General features: G+C 28.0%; 2 protein-coding genes across 2 annotated transcripts; one reads left to right on the forward strand and one right to left on the reverse strand.

Moving 5' to 3' along the window:
• Positions 1–958: 958 nt before the first annotated feature.
• Positions 959–11,267, reverse strand: LOC107441416 (uncharacterized). Its single transcript, XM_016054666.5, has 5 exons — positions 10,964–11,267; positions 8,607–8,757; positions 7,632–7,729; positions 6,568–6,656; positions 959–2,578 (listed from the first exon to the last, which is right to left on the reverse strand). Exons 1-5 carry the CDS (start codon positions 11,115–11,117, stop codon positions 2,171–2,173), a joined length of 900 nt encoding a protein of 299 aa, XP_015910152.2. The 5' UTR covers positions 11,118–11,267; the 3' UTR covers positions 959–2,170.
• A 96-nt stretch (positions 11,268–11,363) lies between these two features.
• Positions 11,364–23,295, forward strand: Dera (deoxyribose-phosphate aldolase). Its single transcript, XM_016054665.5, has 8 exons — positions 11,364–11,456; positions 11,523–11,574; positions 12,560–12,669; positions 15,456–15,603; positions 17,637–17,867; positions 21,409–21,540; positions 22,767–22,879; positions 22,960–23,295. Exons 2-8 carry the CDS (start codon positions 11,532–11,534, stop codon positions 23,161–23,163), a joined length of 981 nt encoding a protein of 326 aa, XP_015910151.2. The 5' UTR covers positions 11,364–11,456; positions 11,523–11,531; the 3' UTR covers positions 23,164–23,295.
• The last annotated feature ends 641 nt before the right edge of the window (positions 23,296–23,936 follow it).

Below are 23,936 nucleotides of genomic sequence, written 5' to 3' on the forward strand. Positions count from 1 at the left end.
ACAGCTTGGAAACTTTTTGAGCAAATCGATAAATTTTTTTAACGCAATTGTAAAATTTGTTTATTCAAAGATTATTCAGTGTTTTAATGATAATTTATATTTTTTTATTATTTTAGGATCGAAATAAAATTGAATCATAAGGAATACAAATTTTTACACCATTTTATACTATACAATTTTAAATTACAAAAATTTTAACGAAATCAATTAAATAGTTTCTGAGATATAAAATTTCAAGACAGCCATTTTTTATCTTTAATTTCTCAAGAAATATTCGACTAATTTTGACTTTTTATCATTTCAGATTACACAGTTTAAATTTAAACCAAAAATTCGTATACTTCACAGTGGATAAATATTTTGACAATTATTCAATAAAATAATAAATAATTATTAAAAATTATTGTTTACATGGTATTATTGTTAGAAAAACTAACTTTATAATAATTGCGGGCAAAAAAAAAAAAAAAAACAATTCGATTAATCTTAAAAACTTCCTGTAATATAACAAAATGTTTCAATAAGGTCAACACATCGAAAAGTGCAGATTTTTCTTCTTTTTTGCTGCAAAAGCAAAGTAAATTTTTGCATGGTATTGTTATATTAGTACAAATTAAAGTATTGGCAGGCTAAAATTAAAAGAAGTATTTCTTCAAAAAAGACATTAATATTTCAATATGTTACAAAATGGACACAAAAATATTGCCATAGTCAAACTACATTTACCAGCACTGTAAAACTAACCAAACTTTAATATGGTTAATCAGTCCTCAAATTAAAGTAATAGTACACAATAATTAAAAAAAATTATTTCATTAAAAAAAAGAACTAAAGCAACATTTTTATATAATGAAAGATCTCAATAAAAAGTGGATCTTGCTTTTTTTTTTCCTACTTGAGCCATAATTCTTATTAATAATATGACCATACAAATCAAATAAAACTGGAAACTGATAAGTTTGAAAATAAATTCAATCCTTTATTTAAAAATAACAAAGAAATAACTACACTAAAATTAGTTATGAAACAATAACTGCATAAATTAAATCCAACTGAATGAACAAATCAAATTATCATAGTACTTTGTGCATATTTGGAGAAAAAGTAACAAAGATGTGCTAATTGAAGTGAAAATGTTGCATGTGTAAATGAAGACAATATGATAAAACTTAAAAATATACCACATAAATAATGGAATTTTATATAAAATCACAGCAAAGGAAAAGTAAAAGAATATAATACAATATATTTAATAAGGTAAGGAAATAATAACCTGTATGAAATTTCAATCTAGATATTACTTATATACACATCATTCAGGTGAGTTTGAAATCTTTTTTTTCAAAAAAAGCAAATAAAATTGCTTATCAAATGTAGTTCTAGCAAAATAACATTTAACTGATAAATGTATGAAAATATTATTATACAAATAACATAACAAAATATATGAGATGAATAAATAAAATGTGTTGAATAGCAGTTGATAATTTTGCAAAAATGAAAAGCCAAAATTTGATGAAACAGGCTTTATGCTAAAGTAAAATGTGAAAAATTTAATATACAAAATTTTCAGAATGTCTGCTAAAGTTTTTACAAAGGTACAAGATTACAAATGTGAGTACATATTCTGAACATCATGACAGTTCTATGCATCACAAATATGTTATTTTATGTTTTTACTATGTAATAATTTATATTTTTTCACATTTCTAGAATCTTTCTAGATTTCTAGTAAAATTACCTTTCTTCTACAGAAATTGTAATATTAAAAACAATGATTTTTTTTTAGTACCTTCAATATGAAGGATTAAGAAAATCACATACAAGGCCTCACATACAAAATAACATTTTAAAAGGTTTAAAAAAAATGAGAACTTTAACCTGTGTCTTAAAATACAATATAAAAAAATTTTTTCATCAATTAAAAAAGGGTGATTTTATTTTTAACATTAAATATATGAAATATATTATACATTTAATGTCAAAAACCAATAATTATGAAATAATTTTTTTTCCCCAATAAAAAATACTTTTAATGAATTTAATTTAAAATAATGCATAATGATTAATTTATTTTTAAAGTATATCTAATGTTATTGTGTATTTTTATAATATTTTTATACTAAACATTTTCCTTTTTACAGTATTTTTTGTATTAAATGCAAAACGCTTATTCTGCATTTGAGGTTTTTATTAATGATTTGAAATATGCCTCTTTGGCAATGAGTACCTTAAGCTTTTGTTCTTTGATTCTTAAGTTTTCTTCCTCAACTCTCAACTTAGCTTGCTCAACTTTCATTTTCATTTTATGTTCTTCTTCTTGGCATTTCACTCTTAAAAAGTGTTCTTTTTCATCCCACTGCAGTCTATATTCAAATTCTTGTCTTCGAAGCAAAGTATCTTCTTCCCTTGCTGCCCTTTTCGCCTGTGAACTAATTACTACCGTTTCTTCATCTTGGATCGAATGACTTGCTTTCCTCTTTGGAGTATTAAGACTATTTTTAAACAGTGTCCTTTCTCCCTCATTGAAAAGAGTTGGTGTCACCAAATATATTTCTGGCTCTTGTGGTAACTGTTCCTAAAATATATAGCATATATATAAATATTTATCTGGACAAATTAAAGAATTTACTCCACCAAGTTTCAGGGATGAGAGTAGTCAGAAAGTAAAAAAGAGGAAATCCAAAAAACAAACAAAAAAAAAAAAAGGAAAAAAAATATATATATATATAAACAAAAATTTGACAAAAAAGTGCGATTTTTAAACTTGTAAGCCATGTGAATATAAATCCCGATATGAGACTTTTAAATCACGTAAATATGAAACTACATCGAATTTAAAAAATGCGAAAATAGAAATCATGATTTTTTAATTTTTTGATCACGATGCATAATTTTTAAATCGCGCGATATTACAACCACAAAAACGAATCACGATATTGGATTTTAAGCTCACGTGAATACGAATTGCTACATAGGGCTTTAAAAGCTCGAAAATACAAATCGCGATATTGATTTTTTAAATCTCGTAAGTAAGAATCGCACTGTACAGTATTTAAATCGCCTGAATAAGAATCGCAACGTTCAACTTTTAAATCAGGTAAATACGAAAATCGAGATTTGATAATAAAATCGAGATTTTAAAAATGCATAAATACAAAACACGATATTGGATTTTTAAATGTCGTAAATAAGAATCATAATATACGATATTTAAATAGCGTAAATAAGAATCGCAATGTGCAACTTTTAAATCAGGTAAATACGAAAATCGATTATTGATATTAAAATCGCGTGAATAAAAATCGAGATCTGAATTACGAAAATACGAGCTATCCAGCCGACGGATAAAAAATACGGAAAATCTTATTTTCTGTGCATGAAATCGGAGAAAATAGCTAAAATAAGTAAAAATGCGGAGGGGTTAGCAGCTAGGGCGTAGATTGAATTTTCTGTTTATCTCTGAAAATCGTAAATAAATATAATTATTTTACTTCAATGACTGAATTTAAAAAAAACGGGATATTTATTTAAAAAAACGAAACTTTTAGAGAATCGGAGTTTTTGATAAAAAGGCTGAAATTCGAGAGACAAAAAAAATCTCATCCCTGTATAAAGGTCAACCAGTTTTATCCCAAAGAAATGATTTTTAGAGAAACTTCAGAGGGAGGAAAAGGGACTTCAACAATTTCCCTCCGCGGAAAATTAAATTCCTCATAAAACATTATAACTTGGGCAAAAAAAAATTTCAGCGGAAATTAGCGGGAAAAATGGAAAAATCTGAAAAAAAGCGGAAATCCGCGAATCTGCGGAAGAATCTCATCCCTGAAGTTTGTGTGAAGTGGAGCTTACAATTAAACAATTACAGTTAAATTTACTAGCAATCAGTTTAAACAATCACATTTAAATTTACGATTCATAATTAAATCACAACTGATCTGCTTTACCAGATGGAATAAAATGTGAACTAATTCATATTAATGAACCAACACTAGCAGTAGAACTATCCAAAATTATTTGTAATATAGTAATTACAGTAGTGTAATAATGTAAGGCATTTCTTCAGAAGCATTTCTCAACATAAGCTAAACATTACGAAGTTCCTATCTAAAACGAAGAAATATTTTAAGAAACAAGCATAAAATAAGGTAATTTTCATAATAATATAAAACAGATATAATTCCATATTGATCAAAAAATAATGGGGTGCATTTTTGACCAAAAAGTTGCGATCTGGTGACTAGGATATTACAGCTGGCAAACAACTTTTTAACTAACCATTTTTTATATTTAGTTGCCCTATGACCTGTTAATTTTGCCCTAAATCTGACTTTAATATTTAGTATGTAAATCCTTGGAACATACACTTTTATAAACAATACTCATGCAAAAGCTGGATTTTTTTTTTCATAATACTCATTTCTACTTAATGTCAGCTAGTGTCCCATTTTCTTTTCCTTTTTAAATACAAAAAGATAAAATCTAGTACTTTTTAGTAGCGCTTCTAGCCTCAAATTTGGGAAGACTAAACAGTCATGCCAAGACAATAAAATGAAGTATATTACTGGTAATTTGAGTTGGTATATAACGAATGTTCATATACAATATTAATTCCTTCCCTTCTATAAATGTTTTTCCTTAGGTCAATAATATAATTCTCATTTTCTGGGATGCAAAAGGGTGAAAAAATCTGGTTCTTTTTAGAGACACCACCAACTCTCAGCTTAAGAGAAAGTCTGAAAAACCCTAATAGCAGGGTAGAGAGCCTGATAAAGTATTAGTACTTCTCAGTACATAAATCACTGCATCATATCTGAAAGCCAATTAAAACCTTGCGAATGTTTACACCCAGAAACTTAAAAAACTCACTTGAATTGATTTCAGGAATAGTATTAAAAGTTTTAACATCATTTTTGAAAATGTGAAGGCATAAACATATCATCATTCATCAGTAGTCAACTAGCAAATGAAAAGCTTCTGTAGACCATTGAAAAAAATTAAAACATGAAACATTATGTACCTAATCATCTCTTCCTAACTTCATTTGATAATTTAAAGCATTTTTATACAAACGTCTGTTATTCTAAAAGATTTCATAACCACGAATGGATAGTGGCAATTTGAACTGACATAAATCCTTTCAAATTAAAATATCACACAAATGCATTCAAGTTTTTTATCCTAAATAATAAAACAGAAACAGCTTTTATATTTACTTTAGACATATATTGTAAATAATTTAGCACCGAGTCCCTAACTGTAAAAAGATCTGAAATCCAAAAAAAAATTATAATAATAATTAAAAACAATTCCAATAATGTATTATTTCGAGCTTTAATTTATTGATTTTAAAATATTTAAAAGAAAATTATATTTTAATTAACTATAAATATGCCAAAGGGTCTCTTAGCTTCGATTTCTACATTAGATAAAATAAGAAAACTAATTTGTATGTAATATAAACAGTTAATATAAAGTCTTTTTAGATTTAATTGGAGAGAATGAAAGCTTCAGTATCAAAGTATGAAATAGGCCGAACTCAGAATTAATGCCGAATTTGTGTTTCAATTATCAATTTTTGCATGCATTGATACTCAAGTATTAAAACAAATAAAAAATATGCTGGAAAAATGTTTTTTTCACTAGCTGCAAACAGTGCTATTAAGAAATAATTATAAACAAAGTAAATAGCCATTTTGACTTCAAATTATAGTAATTGCCAATTTTTACCTATTTTGTATACAAATTGTGAAGGAAGGTAATTATGTAACTCGTGTTAACTAAAAACATAGTAAGACCATTGTTTCCACTGAATTCAGAATCAAAAGTAATTTTCAGCATCAATATTTAATCGAATTATTGTTCTAAACTACGCATTCTCATTGAAATATATAAAAAAAAAATTATAAGTCATGGAATCATGGAAGGTGCTTAGTGTTAATTAGTTTACATTATTTTATAAAACCCTACTTAATGAACGTCACAAAAATGGTGGACATTTAAAATATAAATTAAAGGAAAATGGAAAGTGCGGAAGAGTATCCTTACAAAACCAGATAATTTGTTTCCCACAAAGTTTAAAATTAGTTACAAAGTTCATCAAAAAATGGGGCAGATGAAAAAAATCCAAAGAACATTTTTAAAAAAAATTGCTGCAACAACATATCACAGTCTGAGGACAAAGTTAACAGACATTCCTGCAAATATTTCAGTTAGTACGATCTGAAATGTAGCAGCAAACAGTGTCTCGTAGCTATAATTAATTCCAGTCACCATCTGTTGATAAAATTAATAACTAATTTTGACACTTGGTGAGAACAAACTTGGTTTCCTAAGCAGAATAAAACTAACAGTACATTTTTCAATTTTCTTCAAATCTGTAATATTTAAGACACTAGGTACATACTTATGTGTGATTAGATAGTTTTTAATTTTATGTTAAATTAAATGGGGAAAATATAGACATAGAATTATATAGTTATGTGCTTGGATAAGATATTAGGGTAATAAAATCAAGTAATAAAGTGTGGTTAAAAGCAAAATCACAAATGCTGAATAAAAACTTGCTTCAGATTCATTTTCAGTAACCGAATCCTGATTTGTATCATAGACATCTGGAGACATAGAAGATTTAGAAGTAGTACACTCTTCTATTTCTGAAAAGAAACAAAAGAATTCAAAACATTTATTGTGATTCAAATAAGATACTTAATACACAAGATTTAAATTATTAGATAAAATCTTAGCAATCCTGAATCTCTTTCATGCCTTTTATTTAGGATTATTCCCCATCAAGCAAACCGATTTCCAATTTTATAGAAAGATTTGACAGGGCAAACACTTAGACCTATCAAAGAAAGTTCTGCAAAGCACATTGAAGAACTTAAAATTACAGTAGCAAAGGAGTCAGGTATTAGCATATAGCCAACTAATAATACTTTAAAGAAATACTTTACTTTACAACTACAGAATAAATGACTTAACAGAAATTTTACTGGATACACAAAAAAAACTCTCTCCTAGGCATTTTAATTTAGTATAATATTGGGAACCGATTCAGGATTTTAATTTTGAAGCCTACTATTGTGAGTACTTACTTGGATAAATAATTATAACATAATCTAAATTTTAGTGAAAATATAACTTAAAATAAAATGTAAATTAAAAAAATATTCAAAATATTTAGCAAGAAGTTAATTCCAAAATTTTAAAATATGTGGTTATACTAACAATTTCTCAGTTATACAAAATTTGATTATAAATTACAACACATTTTTGATCAAAAATATTAAATACTACAAACATTACTCATAACAAACCTGTAATAAGTAATAATATCTGTGCCAAATCGACATCGGTAGCATCACTATTACTTTTCTCTCTTTTTACATTAACCTTTTAAGTTATAAAATAAAATATTTCTAAATCTTTTAATGTCCTAAAAATTCAAAACCTTATTTAAAAAAAACTAACATTAAAAAGCTTTTGACAAATTAAAAAAGAAATTAGAAATATTTATTGATGATCGTCACACTTCTTATGTAATGTTTATTTTCATTAAAACATTTTTAAATGATTTAGTTTCTTAAAAATAAATAAAATATTTGATTGACAAAATCAATATTTCATACTTGGAGCAATTGGTCTTAGGCCCCTGTTTTTTGGTACGGTTATAATAACAGGCTGACTTGTAAAAGGCTGAATAACAGGCAAGTTTTTTTTCCTAGGGCTAAAATAAAAATAAGTAAATAAATAAATTAAATGAACTGCAAAAAGAAATTAAAATTTTATTAGTATAACTTTTTTTTTCTTACATTTAAAAAATGAACTTAAGTCATGGAAATAAGCATAAACTAATATATGAATAAAGACACTTGCTTTTAGTTCTATGTTAAACATGTACAAGGTTATGTGTGAATAAAATGAAGCATTTTCACTCAAAATTCTAGATTCACCACAAGTTTTACTACAATTACTCATAGGAAATACTTCTTCATGAACAAAATTATTTACATTAATTTTTTTAAAGTATGTTAATTGAAAGTATTGAATGACTAGATTTAAATATTTTGAGTAGATCTAACAAAGCAACCATTTCTACTGTTTAGTCAAATAACACTAAAATTCGTCAAACAAATAGACATGACTCTTGTATAAACTGCATGAAGTCTAAATATTGTATAACATCAAAAATACAGACTACTAGAGAGTTGAGAGGGTCCAAAAAGACATGTGCTTTTATGCATCTTACCTATAATTTAAAATTGATTTAGCTAATTTTTTTTTAGTCAAGAGTTGACACAAATTATCTTATTTTCGGAGGTTTGCAAATTTTAGAAGTTATACTGCATAGAGTTTGCTTCTATTATTAATATTCAACTTTCCATTTCTAAAATCTGGCTGAAGGGAAGTTATTCCCTTGAAAATGTGTGAATCTAAGAACTCCAATTATATCTACTAAAAATTAATCAAATGTAAGACATTTTTAACAGGCTAATAAAAATACAGATAAGTTTTGTGGTTAAGTATTATTTTCGGAGACGAGTTAATAACTTAAACACTTGCTCTTAAAGTAAAATTAAATTACTAAACCAACTGAAACATACAGATTATCAGAGTGTTCTTGATACATTTTGTCCAGAAAAGACATCATAGATGCATATTCCCATGATTTGTTATTTTTGTTTAGAACAGTCCCAGATTTTTCTTTCTTATATCTGTCACGTAAAGTCCTCCATCGTTTTTGGCAGGATTCAGCTGAAAAAATAAAAAATAAGTATTACTAATATCAATATGGCACCACAAGACTAAAATAAGGTTTTTTAAAATAACAAAAATTCAAACTGTGCCTCTTATAACTCATAATATAGTTAAGCCCTTATTTTTTAATTTGTTTATGAAATAAAAAGGAATCATAAGGAAAATGCACTGAAATAAGAATAAAATAACCTTTTTAGTTTAAAAGGAAATTTTTTTCCACCTTGTCCAAGCATACAAAGTGAAAAATTTAATTATTTCTACACTTTTAAAGATAATAACAATATGAAACATATCTTTTTTCTAAAAAAAAATTGTTTTTTATCTCAAACTTAGTATAAATGTACACAAACAGAACATAAATTGTCATTACAACAAATTTCTCACGATACGCTAATACGAAGCTTTAATTCTATAAAATATAATAAAAATAAGAAGAAAGAAATATACATACCAAAACATTATTTTAAATAATAAAAAAAATTACATATTCATGCGAAAAAAATAGCTCTTGCTTACAAACTTCCAATTATATAATGAAGCTAGCTGTGGCTTAAATTATAAAATTATTCAATTACATTTAACATTACATATAAAATTATTCCATTACATTGGGAAAAAAAACAAATCCATATTTTTGAACTGTCACAGTTAAAAGAAACATTTTGCATTTAAAGAATCTGCATTTCTAATTTAAAGGGTGACATTGCTATACAACACTGTTATAAGTAACACTAATAATTTTAATCTAAGTGTCAGTTAAGCATTTATAAAATCTACAAATAATAATGCTAGTAAACCCAAAAGTTGGAAGCAATTGACTACATAGGGCATTCAAGAGTTTCTTTTTTAAGAATGTGCCCAATATTTAATCTTACCATGATATTTAACTTAATTTAACTCAGAAAACTTACCATAGAGTTCATTGGAGAAACTTTATAAATGTATGAATTAAATTTTTTAAATTCTTACTCTAAAAGATAAAGTTTCAAAAAAATTCTTAAATTTCCTCTCAAAATAATTGCTTGCATGCATGTTTTACCAATGAAAGTCTAACTGAAAAGCCTGATAATTGTTTGGGGAAGATTTTCATGTCAAGATCTACGCCAAAATAATCATCAAGTCTTGGCAACTTCAGGGTAATGGTCTCATAGAGAAACTTAAATTTAAAAAAAAAAAAAAAAAAAAAAAAAAAAAAAAACAGAAAAGAACTGCTTAAAGAGTATTAATTTAAGCAACTCCCCAAACAAAATTTTTTTTCTTAAATTTGCAAATTCTATTTGGCGCATTGGTAATTGTACAGACCTTACAGATCACAATATAGAAATACTCCCATTGCTTCCAAAACAAAATAGAGAAATTAAATTATTGGTAAGGTTTTAATGAAACTAAGTCCAAATGCAATATGTTTGCAAATGCAAAATAAATATAATATCATAATAAACATCTTTTCCTTTCACAAGATTGAAATAGACTGAAATTTGGCCAAAAGATTTCTGCATTAGTACCTGCACCAAAACAATAATCAAGTTTTAACAACTTCTGAGCAGTGGCATATGGGAAAACAAACACACACAAAAAATCACATAGGGGACCAACTTGAAGGTCAAATCCCTCATTTTTTTTGTTATTATTAATTTGTTCAAAAACCTTTTGAGGATTGTAACTGGCGGGGAAATTTTCCTATCTGTACCCTTTTGCAAAAACTGCAATCACCAAAGATATTTTTAATATTCAAAAATTTAATATGGAGGCATGTTCCGTGGTCGATAAAAGATACAGCCACCAACTAGTTAGTCCCTTTCTGTGGTGTTTTAGGGGAGATATTCATATCATGATCTGTGGAAGAATAACCACCAAATCTTGGCAAATTCCGGGCAGCGATCCAAGAGAAACTAAAAAAAAATTTCTCAGAAAGGGACTAACTCGCAAGGTATAATTCGTATTCACCCCTTTTTTTAAACATGCAAGTTTCTGATGAGCCACTGCCAAAAAATGGTCAAAACTTAGTGATTATTTAGCCACAGGTTCTGACACTCCTGAATTTACTATTTTTATCTTATTATTTGAATTTCTTTCTATAAGAAACAAATAACAGCTTCAAATTCAAGAGCAAAAATACACATATATTATCAACCTATAATAAATACACAATAAAATAATAGTTAAAACAACATTTTAATCACAATAAACAAATTTTTCTCACAATCAACTCCCAGAATACCAGCTATTTTCTGCCATGTAAGATATCTAACTTTTTTATTTCTATAATTTTTTAAAAATGGATTATAGAGGCAGGGATGTTCCTCCACAAGTGTAATTAAGTTTTCATTGTCTAGTCGATCTTTAAATGACTTCATTACTGAAAACACAAACTTTGCAAGAGAAAATATTTTGCTCTCTGTTGACAAACAACTGAATTATTCGAATTTCCTCGACTCCGTTCTATCAAAAATTATCGTACTTCCGGAAAAACCGGTCCGATGCGGTGATCCGGATGCAGCGAATGTGGCACGCATGTACAAAATTTTTGCCGCATTAGCTTTATTCGCATTTCCGGAAAAGAGCAGAAGTATATAAAACAAGTTTCTTGGCAACGATTTTAATGCATTGGTGATTTTAAGCACTTATTTTCGGGTATCCTAATCTGAAGATGAAGAGAAGAGAACAGCTTGTTGTTTGTCAACAAAGCGAAAGATAATGAAAAACGCAGAGCTATAAGCGATAAGCAGAGAGCTCGCAGCACTTAACTATACTCAATACTCAATGAAAAGATGGGGAAATCGATTGAACATCCAAATTTAGGGACTGATTTTGGTAATTTTTATATAATTCTATTCCTACTGTTAATGATATAATTAAAACGAATTTTATGAAAATAAAATATAAAAATTCCCCAATTTATAAATAATATTAAATTAGACCGTGAACTCTCACGACAATCTTTTGAATTGATTTTTGAATCGACAATTGTTTGAAAAAATTAAAATCACTACAAAGAGCTATAATTATTTTTCATCTTATAATTTTTTTGACGTGCGACTTACTTCGCCTTATCATTATTAGGTTCAGAAGTGTAATGAGACGAGCACGACATTCCGATACTTTTTATTGAGGCGGAACGTAGATCAGGTATATGTTATTTAAATGACTTCATTATTGAAAACACATATTTTCAATAATGAAGTGATTTTTCGCTCCAACTACAATCTCCAAGGTGCCTAATGGATTTTAAACTAGCAAATTTAAGAAGAAAAAAAATTAACGAGAAGATATTTGCTTGGAAGTGGCTACAGATTAGATAAATTTTGTGGATTGTTTTTTGTATGTGTGTGTTTCTCGCTACTACTAACGATTTCATTATTTTGAAAAAAAATTTTATTGTGTTGATTATTTATAAAAACAAAATAATTTGTGCGATTCCCCCACCAACACAATGCGAGAATATCACCCTTAATATTGCAATAAAAAACTATTACATGTTTAATTTTAAAAAATTATGTACAGATACATATATATTATATTTTAAAAAAATATTGTAGTTTTTTTTCGTAAACATAGCGCTTTTGTTATCTTAAATTAGAAAAATATTAGTGCTGGAGAGTTTTGTCGCAGAAAGCTCGAAAAAATTTTGCAACAGGACTAAAAATATTTTCCTAACTTTTTTGGCTTTTTTGTCTTTTCTTTTTTAAAATTTTATTTTAGTGACTTTCTCACATTCTCTTAAGATAATTTAATTCCAACTTTAATTTTTTAAGTGTACTTTTTTGTTTTTACTTGATTCTTTTCTTCCATTTGTTAGATGTTTGTAGAAAACTCTGGGGATCTAAAAATTATGTGTCTATTAACGTACCAGCACTGGAAAGTGGTATCTCAATTTTAGGTAAAAGAAAACTGGATAAAAATGGAGAGGTGAGCAGTTTCATATTTGCATTTGTATCAATTGAAATTATTCTTGTGCTCATTGAGCTATAAAAGAACTATTCTACTAAAACAAGGTGCGTAGCGTTTTTAAAAAGTGCTTAAAGGTGCTTATTTTTGATTTTCGTTTTTTAAAGCCCTTAAATGTGCTTTTTTACATTGGGTGTCAGGGCTCGAAATTAACGGTGGTCCGTTGGTCCGTGACCACTAAAATCGGAGTCGGACCAGCATAAAATGATAAACAGTGGTCCGCCGGACCACCATCCGCTGCAGCCGATCTCCGTTAATCTATTCTTGCAGCCGATATATTCTCGATCTTATGAAACTTAAACGATCTTACTTAAAACTATTTTAGAGCTTATTCACATTTTTTTTTTAAATTTTTTATACAAAATTAATATTAATCAAAAAAATGCGATTTAAATCAAAAATTTATGATTTTTAAAAAAAAATCATGATTTTTTCAATCAAAAATTTAAATTTTTTTTTATTTATTTGCAGCTAATAGGAACGCGTAGACAGACCAGTAAAGTTTTGTGCGGACTAGTAAAATGTTTTAGTTACTGGTCCTATGGACCAGTAATTTTTTTAAAAAATTTCTACCCCTGGGTGTTTTTAAAAAGTGCTCAATTTTCCCTTTTTCAGAATGAGATTTTTCCTTTACGATGATTTTCGCTATGAATTATGCAAAAGGACGAAGTTCACATTGTTCTATTCAAAATTTTCACAATTAATTAAACCCCAATCTATTCCAGCGTATTGTCAGTCCACAGCGTATGAAAACGCCTTTCGTTTTAGGTGATTCAAAATTTCATGCTTTTTAACAAACAATTGTCAAAAACAATGCCAAAAGGTTTTTTTTTTTTTTCTTTTTTTTTTTTCCATGACGGTTAAAACAAGATAAAACCGACAATTATCGAAAACTTTCCAACCCTGCCTAGTTATTAGATTTTTTTAAAGTGCTTACAAGTATTTTTTGAGTGCTTGAAAAGTGCTTAAGAGGTGCTTATTTTTTGTTGAATAATTTGGCTACGCACCCTGTAAAAGCATTACTAGTAATTTTTTTGCTTTTTTTTTTTAAATTTTTTTTATGTTTGTTGTCATGTTTTCTTTTGTATGTAAATAGTATATATATAACTAAGATAGCTGATTATTGAAAGAAAAAGTGCTTCTCTATTAACCGGCTTCAGATAAATTCACCTAATTTTTTTATTATTATTTGAACCGAGTTGAGCTCATGGGCAATTTTGCCATAGAGCTTGAATATAGATACCCTGAATGATGTGGGAGAAATTCTCAAAGCTGGTTCAGGGTTCTAGAAAATCCCACTTGAGCCAGCCCGTGTTCACGCAGTAATAGAGAGGGATTAATAAATACTATGAAACACCAAAATGTTACAAGGTGTATGTTCTAAGTTTTAAATTAGTAAATTGTTTGAAATCAATTATAAGTCAATGAACAACAAGGATTATCCCTTAATTTGTTTGATATAAAATAATTATATTAAAACTTCAGGTGTCATGTCATGTAGTAATTACGGATAGTTATATATGTTGTAGACTAATTGGAAAAACTCCTATTTTGCAAATTAAGGACAGCATTTGTTAAGTGCACTGTAAAGTAACATCGGCAGTTTGCAGGGAAGCATATTTTTAATTAGCCTACCTATGACATATGCATTTATTGACCATTCATCTACACATAATTAAATTTTTTGTAAGAAAAATATTTATGTATTTTTTTGTAAGAAAAATATTTATGTATTTTTTTGTAAGAAAAATATTTATGTATTTTTTTGTAAGAAAAATATTTATGTATTTTTTTTTTCTTTTAAGTTTTCCTATATTCAAATATCTTATTTAACCATTTAATTATTAAGATGCCTTATTTGCAGGTTTTATGTAGTATTGTAAATTATTTACTTTAATTTTACTTGTCTATCGTAAACATCAACTATACATAATTATAAAATTTACACTTAAAGAAAGTGTATCAAAAGTAATTTTTTTTAAACAGCCAAAGCTTTCACGTTTTAACTCATTTTCAATAATGTGTACTAGTGTTTAAAATTATATTTTTCTAGAAGTAAATTTTTGTGATAAAATTTTAATGCTGGTTTATTCTAGTACTTGTAACAGATTCATTGATATTTTATTGAGGGGAAAAAATAATATTTTGACTGATCAGCTGAGCTATATAAATGTTGTGCTTGATGTGTAATGTGTGAGAAGTAAATGAACACATAATTCTCTTTTAATCTCTATTATGGTGTAATGATAAATATTATTTATTTTACACCTTATGCTGCACAGGTTTGCTGTTTCACTTTTTTCCCCTTTTGAAAATCTCCTTATTTGTAGTGTAACTGATTGGTAGCTTCAGTTACATTAATGCTAATGCTGACTTCCAATTTAGAGTTTGCGACTATTAAATGTTCAACTTAGTAGCCATATAATTTTGATCCCAATCCAGAAAACAAGAGAATTCCTGGATCAAGTATTGGGAGAAAGTTTGTCAGAAAAATCAAATTGGAAATTTTAATTTATTCAGAAGTGTAATGTTACATATTTATATTCCAACAGATAGTTATAATTTTGATTTTTATAATCTTTTATTATATATTATCTATGAACTATTTGATTTCTAGATATTTATAACTGTTTTATTTCTAGCTGATAATCTCATATATTCAAATGCATTTTTAACCCTCTGTTTTTATTTTTAAAATATTGTTTATGAACATAAATTTAATATTATTTTATATATGTTTGTTCTAGTTAGCTCATTTGTTGAGGGCTGTCACATGCCTCGATTTAACAACACTCAATGCTGATGACACACCTAGCAATGTTGAACGACTTTGTTACAAAGCATTACATCCAATAAAGCCTGATTTGCTATTGAACTTAGGAATAGAGGCAAAAGGTAATACTAACATTGTTAAACTCCGTTGCAAGTTAAGAAAAGATCATTGTAGTATAAGATTTAAGTAATCATCCGCGAGTGCAAGTAGTTCTATTTTATTTCATTATCAGATTCTACAAATATGCTTTCAGAACAGTTTAAAAGTTAAACACGTCAAATAGAAGTTTAATTTGTGCTATCTTTTACGATATATATATGGCAGAATTATTAAAAACAGCTTATAGTTTCAAAGTTTAACTAGAATCCTAGTCTATGCAAAATATTTCAATAAATAAAAAGAACAGTCATTCTTGAAAGAGAAACAACTATATGATGCTGCAAGAGAATGCTTGAATTGGATTAAAATTTTTACTTTTATTTCGCTGTAGAATAAACTAGTCTGCAAAAAAAAAAAAAAAGCAATATTTATTGTTTTTTTATCAGTTTCTTTAAATGTGAATAGAAAGATGTACATTTGTTATGGTTTTTAGATGAAATTTTTATTAATTCTTACTATTAATTAATTGATTATTCAATAAATTTTGTTTTCCTCATTTCAAACGATTTAAGAAAGAAAGCTAAAAGAAGGCTGTACAACGTTATTTCAAGAATTGGTGATGCTTGCTGTATATGCTTGCCTAGTATATGCCTAGTATATGCTTGCTGAGTGAGCTTAGTGTCCATTTGGTGTACAGTTAGATGCACACAGTTTTTCCTTACTAGCAACAGAGTATAATTCAATTATTGATTTTATCTTAATGACAACATATGATATGCTGGTAACATTCTTAAGTTTTCAATCTGAATACTTATTCTTCAACATAACCTACTATTTAACTTCAATGCACTTAATATGCATGTATTATTTTTACACATTTTCTTTTATCTTAAGGCATTTTTCATTAAAGTTATAATAAAATAAAAAGAAACTTCTGCAATAAAAAGAAAATTTTACACTACCCTACAATAATGGAAGTTTTAGTTTTAAACATTTTTATAGATTTCTCAAATACATAGAGGATTATTTTGTAACTTAAGAGGTATTTACTTCATGCGATTTTTCATACTTAACAATAAAGATTAAAGCTTTCAGAGGCTTTAGAGACCGATAATAAATTACAAAAGAAAACAAGTATTTTGAACACCATATGCCTCAATAAGTTTGTAATAACTTATATTGATATGGTTGTTATTTGCAATAAAAGCACACAAAAATTTCGTAAACGTACCTTAAATATTTATGGAGATTATTATACTTAAATATTTATAGAGATTATTATGGAAAGTAAATTTTTTTCTGAAAAAAAAACTTGAACTTTGATTTGAACTTTAAAAAAAGTCATTAAAAACTGTCTAAGATATGAGTATTTAAAGTGTGTTTTTTTTATACTGCGCATGCTTGGAAAATTTTCACTTTTTTTTTTCTTCATACTTTTGTAGTTAATCATATTTGGTAACTAATGAAAAAAGTTTGATTAAAATATCTTAAATATTTAAAAAGTTTCCAGCAATTTTCTAAGTAGTCTTTGTACTTTTTTTAAAAAAAGCTCAAAATGATAATAGGTTTTAAACAAGTAATACTTATGTATGTAAATATATATATAATGTAATGATATCCCGCATGAATTAAACTGTTCAATATGGAGTTTTTTTTTTTTTTTGTTGAAAGCACCACTATCTCTATTTAGATAATAAAGTATTTCTGTATATTGATCTGGTATCGGGTGGAAATACCAGAAACTTGTTAAGTACTTATCTGAAAATAATACTAAGGAAAAGTTTGATACAAAAATGTCACCTATGGAAACTGTGTGGCTCATCTTTTTCTTGCCCAAGCTTTTTACATGTATTTATAAAATATTTTATTATGTTTAGTATGAATTTCCATATCTCAAATATTTTATGTCAAACTATTTATTTGTAAATTTTTTAAATGTTACTAAGAATGCTGTCTGAATAGTTGGTTTTTTATTTAACACTCAGACTAATTTTTTAAAATTAAAATATCAATGTAAATCAATAATTTTTCCGTCTTTTTTATTTATATATTTTAGAATTTCATACTGGGGCAGTATGTGTTTACCCTGCAAGAATAAAAGATTGTGCAAAAACCTTTAAGTGCATGAATGCAGACATTCCAATTGCATCGGTTGCTGCTGGATTTCCAAGTGGGCAATATCACATGGAAACTAGACTTTCCGAAATCGAATGTTGTGTTAGAGATGGAGCTCGAGAAATAGATATTGTTATTAGTCGAGACTTGGTGTTACAAGGAGATTGGGAAGGTATCTGGAATTTTTACATTAATCTTTTTTTCGTTCTCTAAGCTTCTACCTCTTCTTAAGATTTGTATTTGTGACTTATCTGATCAATTCATATTTTCGAGTTATTTTTTAAAAGAAAATTATTACAGGGTGCGTAACCAAATTATTCAACAAAAAATAAGAACTTTTCAAGCACTCAAAAAATATTTTTAAGCACTTTAAAAAAAATCATAATTAGGCAGTGTTGGAAAGTTTTTGACAATTGACGGTTTTATCTTGTTTTAACCGTCATGTCAAAAAAAAAAATTGGCATTGTTTTCGACAATTGTCAGAAATCATGAAATTTTGAATCATGTAAAATGAAAGGCGTTTTCATACACTACGGACTAACAATACGCCGAAATAGATTTGGGTTGAATTAATTGTGAAAACGTTGAATAGAACAATGTGAACTGTGTCTTTTTATATAATTCGAAGGGAAAATCCAACGTGGAAAAGGAAAAATCTCATTTTGAATATGGGAAATTAAGCACTTTTTAAAAACACCCAATGAAAAAAAGCACCTTTAAGTGCTTTTAAAGAACAAAAATCGAAAATAAGCACCTTTTAAAAACGCTACACACCTTGTATTAATTAAAACAAAGTTATAATTAACTCTTTAGCAGTTCTGATGAGATTTTTTTAAAGTTATTTAATAATAGCACAGATGCAAAGAACAGTGACTATTTTTTTTAATATTTGAAAACATGAAAAGTTATTTGATGCTTTTTCAATTACATGATTTTTTTGTAAATAAGATACTTGATAATTCTGCAATATTCTAGGAACTTTTGAAGACTGTGAAAACATTGAAGAAAATCTTTATAATTAAGAAACCCTAATTTTCTATATGCTTAAACACGGTGCGTAGCCAAATCTTTCAACAAAAAAAGCACCTTTTAAGTACTTTTTAACAGGGTTCCCACGGTCCTTGAAAGTCCTTGCATTTTTTTTTGCTAAATTTAGGTCCTTGAAAGTGCTTGAAAAACATCTTAGGTCCTTGAATTTGTCCAATACTGCCGACGGCCCTTTTTATAAAACACCCGCGGATCTTTCTCATTTTTTCTGTTTTGTTACCGAGCTCTCTCACGTGGTTTTTAACGCCACCGTTTCTAACCGGGCTTAGCGTCTTGGTGTCTGCCAAGCGCACGGAGCACAGCAGACAATCAATGCGTTCGGGGCGAGACCCCACTTCATCTTCTGTCGCATATGCTTAGATCTTCTTTTTTCTTATCGAAACTGGAATACTCTCAAATTTCGTAACAATATGTACCTTGTAGTTTTCAATAAATTTGCCGTTTTACCATCCGCACTTGTCCTTATACGTTTGCGTCATTTCAAAACTTTATTGTAAAGCGTATTCGCAAAGGCACGGCTTCGTATTTGTGTTATGTAGTTTAGACTAGTTATGCCTGGGAAGTGCTATTTTAATCCCCAATGGATGGATAATCAAGCTTATAAAGAATGGATTTTATCGATGCCCGAAAAGAAGTTCAGAGCTAAGTGCCGATTATGCATGAAGGAGATCGATATCGCGAAAATGGAAGAATCTGCTCTGAAATCACACATGAAAGAAAGGTAAAACAAAAAAGCAGTCTCATGCCCTGAGTTCTCTTTTTCCAGAGACATCAACATCTAATTCATCTGGTGTAAATACTCCTTCAACATCGTGTGCCCCATGTGAAACAGAAACTTTAGTGGCCGAGGTAACATTGTCTTCTTATCTGGTCAAAAGGAATGTGCTTGATGCTGAAATTCTCTGGAGTCTGATGTGCACCACTAGTAATTATTCATGTAACTCCTGTGAAGGGATTAGTAAATTGTTCTCCAAAATGTTTGCTGATAGCTGTATAGCGAGACAATTTTTTTGTAGTGCCACAAAGTGAGCCTATTTGGGCTCCTTTGGATTGGCACTATACTTCAAAGGGATTCTTATAAATGAGCTGAAGAATGTTGATTGCTACACTGTACTCTTTGATGAGACGTTAAATCAGTCTCTACAATCTAAGCAGATGGACATTATGGTAAGGAATTGATAATAAAGTTTGCACTAAGTATCTTACCTCCCAATTTATGGGTCATGGAACTGCAGAAAATATTTTGTCCTCTTTTTACAAATGCATGGATTATGGTTAATAGCTCTCTAAAATACTTCAATTATCCATGGATGGACCCTACGTCAATTGGAAATTCTATTAGAAGCTTCAGTGTGAATTAAAAGAGAAATATTCCCACCAGGTCATATTCATTGGCAGTTGTGGATTACACATGGTGAAAATGGGATATGTTCCTTCTAATTTTTATTTTCAGAAAGAATTGTTGCTGCATAACATTTAGAGAAGGTTGTGTAAATTATGGATGTATAATTTCAGAAACGATGTTTAATAGAGGAGAGGAGGGGGTTATGGAATAGTCATGGAATATGGAATACCTAAGATTTAGCTCTGTCTTTCATGCAGCCTTCACATGGAAATACACAGGATTAAAGGATTTCACCATTAACACCTCATTACCATTATAGTTATAGATTGTGCTGAAAATGATTTTGTGAATTAATATGTAAAACCAGTAGGGTTGTTTTTAAAAAAATATAAATTTTAGTCCATAAAACATATACTCTCTTCTCTCTATATAGACAAAGCATTTAGGTATTATATTTGAAATTAATTATTGCCACAACAAGCATTGTTGCTTCTAGTAAAATAGAAGAGAATAATTTTTAAAATTGGTCTTAGATTAAGGTCCTTGAAAATTTTGTTGAGGTCCTTGAAAAGTCCTGGAAAGTCCTTGAATTTCAATCTCATCATAGAGTGGGAACCCTGTTTAAGCACTCAAAAAATATTTTTAAGCACTATATACATTGACAAAATGCAAAATAATTTTCAAAGACTTCATATGATCATGAGAAAATAACTAGTTTCTGACAAAGAACTCTTTTCTTGATTGTATTAGCCATTATAAAATGATCGAGAGATTTTTCGGTTCGATATCAGAGGGAGGAAAAGTCAGAAATTGGGAATATCTTGCAAAATGCAGCAGTGTCACATGAGAAGGCAATAATCTCATCGAACCCAGCTCAGTAAATGCACATACAGACTCGCAAGTATTTCATCAGACATGTAAAATGACTGGCGCTTTCATACGCTATGGACTGACGGTACACTGAAATGAATTGTGAAAACGTTGAATAAAACAATGTGAAAAGCACGCTTTTGCATAATACATGGCAAAAATGGACATGGTAACGGGAAAAAAACACATTTTTGAAAAGAGAAAATTATGCACTTTTTAAAAACACCGAATGAAAAAAGCACCTGTAAGAGCTTTTAAATAAGGAAAATCGAAAATGAGCACCTTTAAGCACTTTTTAAAAATGATATGCACCATGTTTAAAAACCCCAAGTATCAATATGGTGTAAAAAATCAAATACTATAAAATATAATTTAAGTCTAATTATTATAAGTAGAATGTGACATTTTATTGTTATTAAACAAAAATTAATCTTTCCACCTTTTGTTTCAGAATTGTATGAACAGGTGAAACAAATGAAAGAAGCTTGTGGTCCAGAGGCATCCCTCAAAACAATTATTGCTGCAGGAGAATTGGGTTCCTATTCAAACATTTATAAAGCAAGTGTAGCTTGTATGGCAGCTGGTAATGACATTTTATAACACTTATATGCACACATTTAATGCTGGGAGAACTAGAGTTAAAATGTGCTAGTTTTGATTCATATGTTTCTCTGGCATAAAGCTATTCATAAATGTCCAATTTATTTTTCATTAGTAATTCAATATTGATCTCATAACTATTCTCAATGTTCATTTTCCTTTTTTAATTTTTATTTAAATGAGAACAGGTTTTCAGTTCATTCGTTTTCAGTTTATGCATACAATGAAATCAAATTATGAACTAGACTTGACGCCACTTAAGCCCTGTAAATTCAACTGTCTGACATAAAACCCAATTTTAAGACTAGTATTGTTAAAACTGCACGATGAAAAAGATTCTTAATTCACTTATTAAATACACAATCTTAATTCATTCAATTACACATTCTTAATTCATTCATTAAATAATATTAAAATATTTTCAAAATAATTAATATAATTTTAATTGATTATATATTTTTAAAATAAATAATTATCCTTAGTAAATTTCTTTTAAGTCTCGGGGTTCTGCTTAAAGGTCTTAATTCATTCATTAAATACACATTCTTAATTCATTCATTAAATAATATTAAAATATTTCAAAATAATTAATATAATTTTAATTGATTATATATTTTTAAAATAAATAATTATCCTTAGTTTTTACTACTCAAAACTAAAATCTAGCTTTGAAGCGATCAGATGAACTCCTTTAATTGTTTTGCGAAGGATACCTTTTTCAAGTTACCAATGAAAGTGTCACCTGTTGCACAAGTTTCGAACATTCTGATAAATGGTGAAAACGAAAAAAAGTACGGAAAAAAAAATTTACATTTCATGTATTTTATTTAGAAAAAAAAATTCTTTTTTTTTTAAACCTTAGTCTAATTAACTAGTAAAAGGTGAAAAAATTGAAAAAAATGTGGTATAATTTTTTTGGTTAAATATTCTAGCACTAATTCTAGTGTGTCTACTTTATATAATTTATCTGTCAATTATGATCTAGGTTTGAATAAAAAAGTTTTTTAAAAAAAGTAATGAATTTGTGCTGTAATTTGTAGTTCATCAAATAAAATTGTCATTTCTTGTTCATTGTTCTCAAAAGACTAGCGATTCCTAATGGCTATAAGCATTAAGAATTAATCTGTTATAAATAAAACCTTTTTAGTTTTGACTTTTTAAAGCACTTGATTAATGTTTTAACCATGTTTTAATCATCTAATTTATTAGGAGCTGATTTTATAAAAACTTCTACTGGTAAAGAATCGGTGAATGCCACTTTACCTATTGGTTTTGTTATGACCAGAGCCATAAGAGATTATCTATTTGAAACTGGATATGAGGTAGGTGCTGTTTAAAAAAAAAATTATATAATTACATTAATCTATGTTTATATTTTAACATAAAACTAATTATATTTCAGGTTGGCTTCAAGCCAGCTGGAGGAATCCGTACTTCCAAAGATGTACTTATGTGGCAATCATTGATGAAGATGGAATTAGGAAGAAAATGGCTTTTTCCAGATTTATTTCGTATTGGTGCCAGTAGTTTGTTAGGGGATATTGAACAAAGTCTATATCAATCTGTATATGGTTGTTATGCACCTAAGCATATATTTCCTTTTTAAATAATACATTTTTATTTAGTATACCAATCTTAAAGCCATATTCCTGCCAAAAAATATATTTTTCTATAAATTTTAAGATAAATTATATTTATGTTTAAAAATATTTCAATAAAAAATTGTTTAAAATAATAATTACTGAGCCTACCTTTGCTTCTCACTTTTTAATGTATGAATCTATGCTGAGCACACTTTAAGGTGCAACTTAATTATTTTTGCACGTATAAATAACATTTAATTCTAAGTTGCATAACCAAAAGATACCACCCATTTTTCATGATATTTAGGATGTTTACGTTATCACAGAAAAAGCTTTCTCCCAATAATCCATTGTGAGCCAATGGGGTCATAGAGGTCAACACTCCCACAATTTTGTAACCCCCAGTATGATGCTGACCTCATTAATGAGCACAGCATTGTACACCGGCCAACTGTAAATAAATTTTTAGACTTAATGCCAAAAATAAAGTAATAGTGTAAACATTAATATTTAAGTTAGAAAAAAAAAGCACTATAAAAATATGACGAATCATTATTAAAGAAAGTGAAATTAAAGAACTATTTGCTTGGTGGAGAAAATAAAAAGTTGAATGATGATTTTTAGAAATACCTTTCAAGTTTCAGTCAGCAATCAAACTCTGGTTTTGATGTTTCTCAATCATCCTTCCTTATTAATAACAAGTTTGCAATACATTTCTCCAATCATAAATAAAACATGTGTTGCTAAGTGTTCTACAAAATTCCTCAAAATGAAAATACAACAGAAGTGTCATATA

The sequence above is a fragment of the Parasteatoda tepidariorum genome, chromosome 1 (genome assembly GCF_982258835.1).
Source record: "Parasteatoda tepidariorum strain Cologne lab strain chromosome 1, Ptep-v5.0, whole genome shotgun sequence".
Taxonomy (NCBI): Eukaryota; Metazoa; Arthropoda; class Arachnida; order Araneae; family Theridiidae; genus Parasteatoda; species Parasteatoda tepidariorum.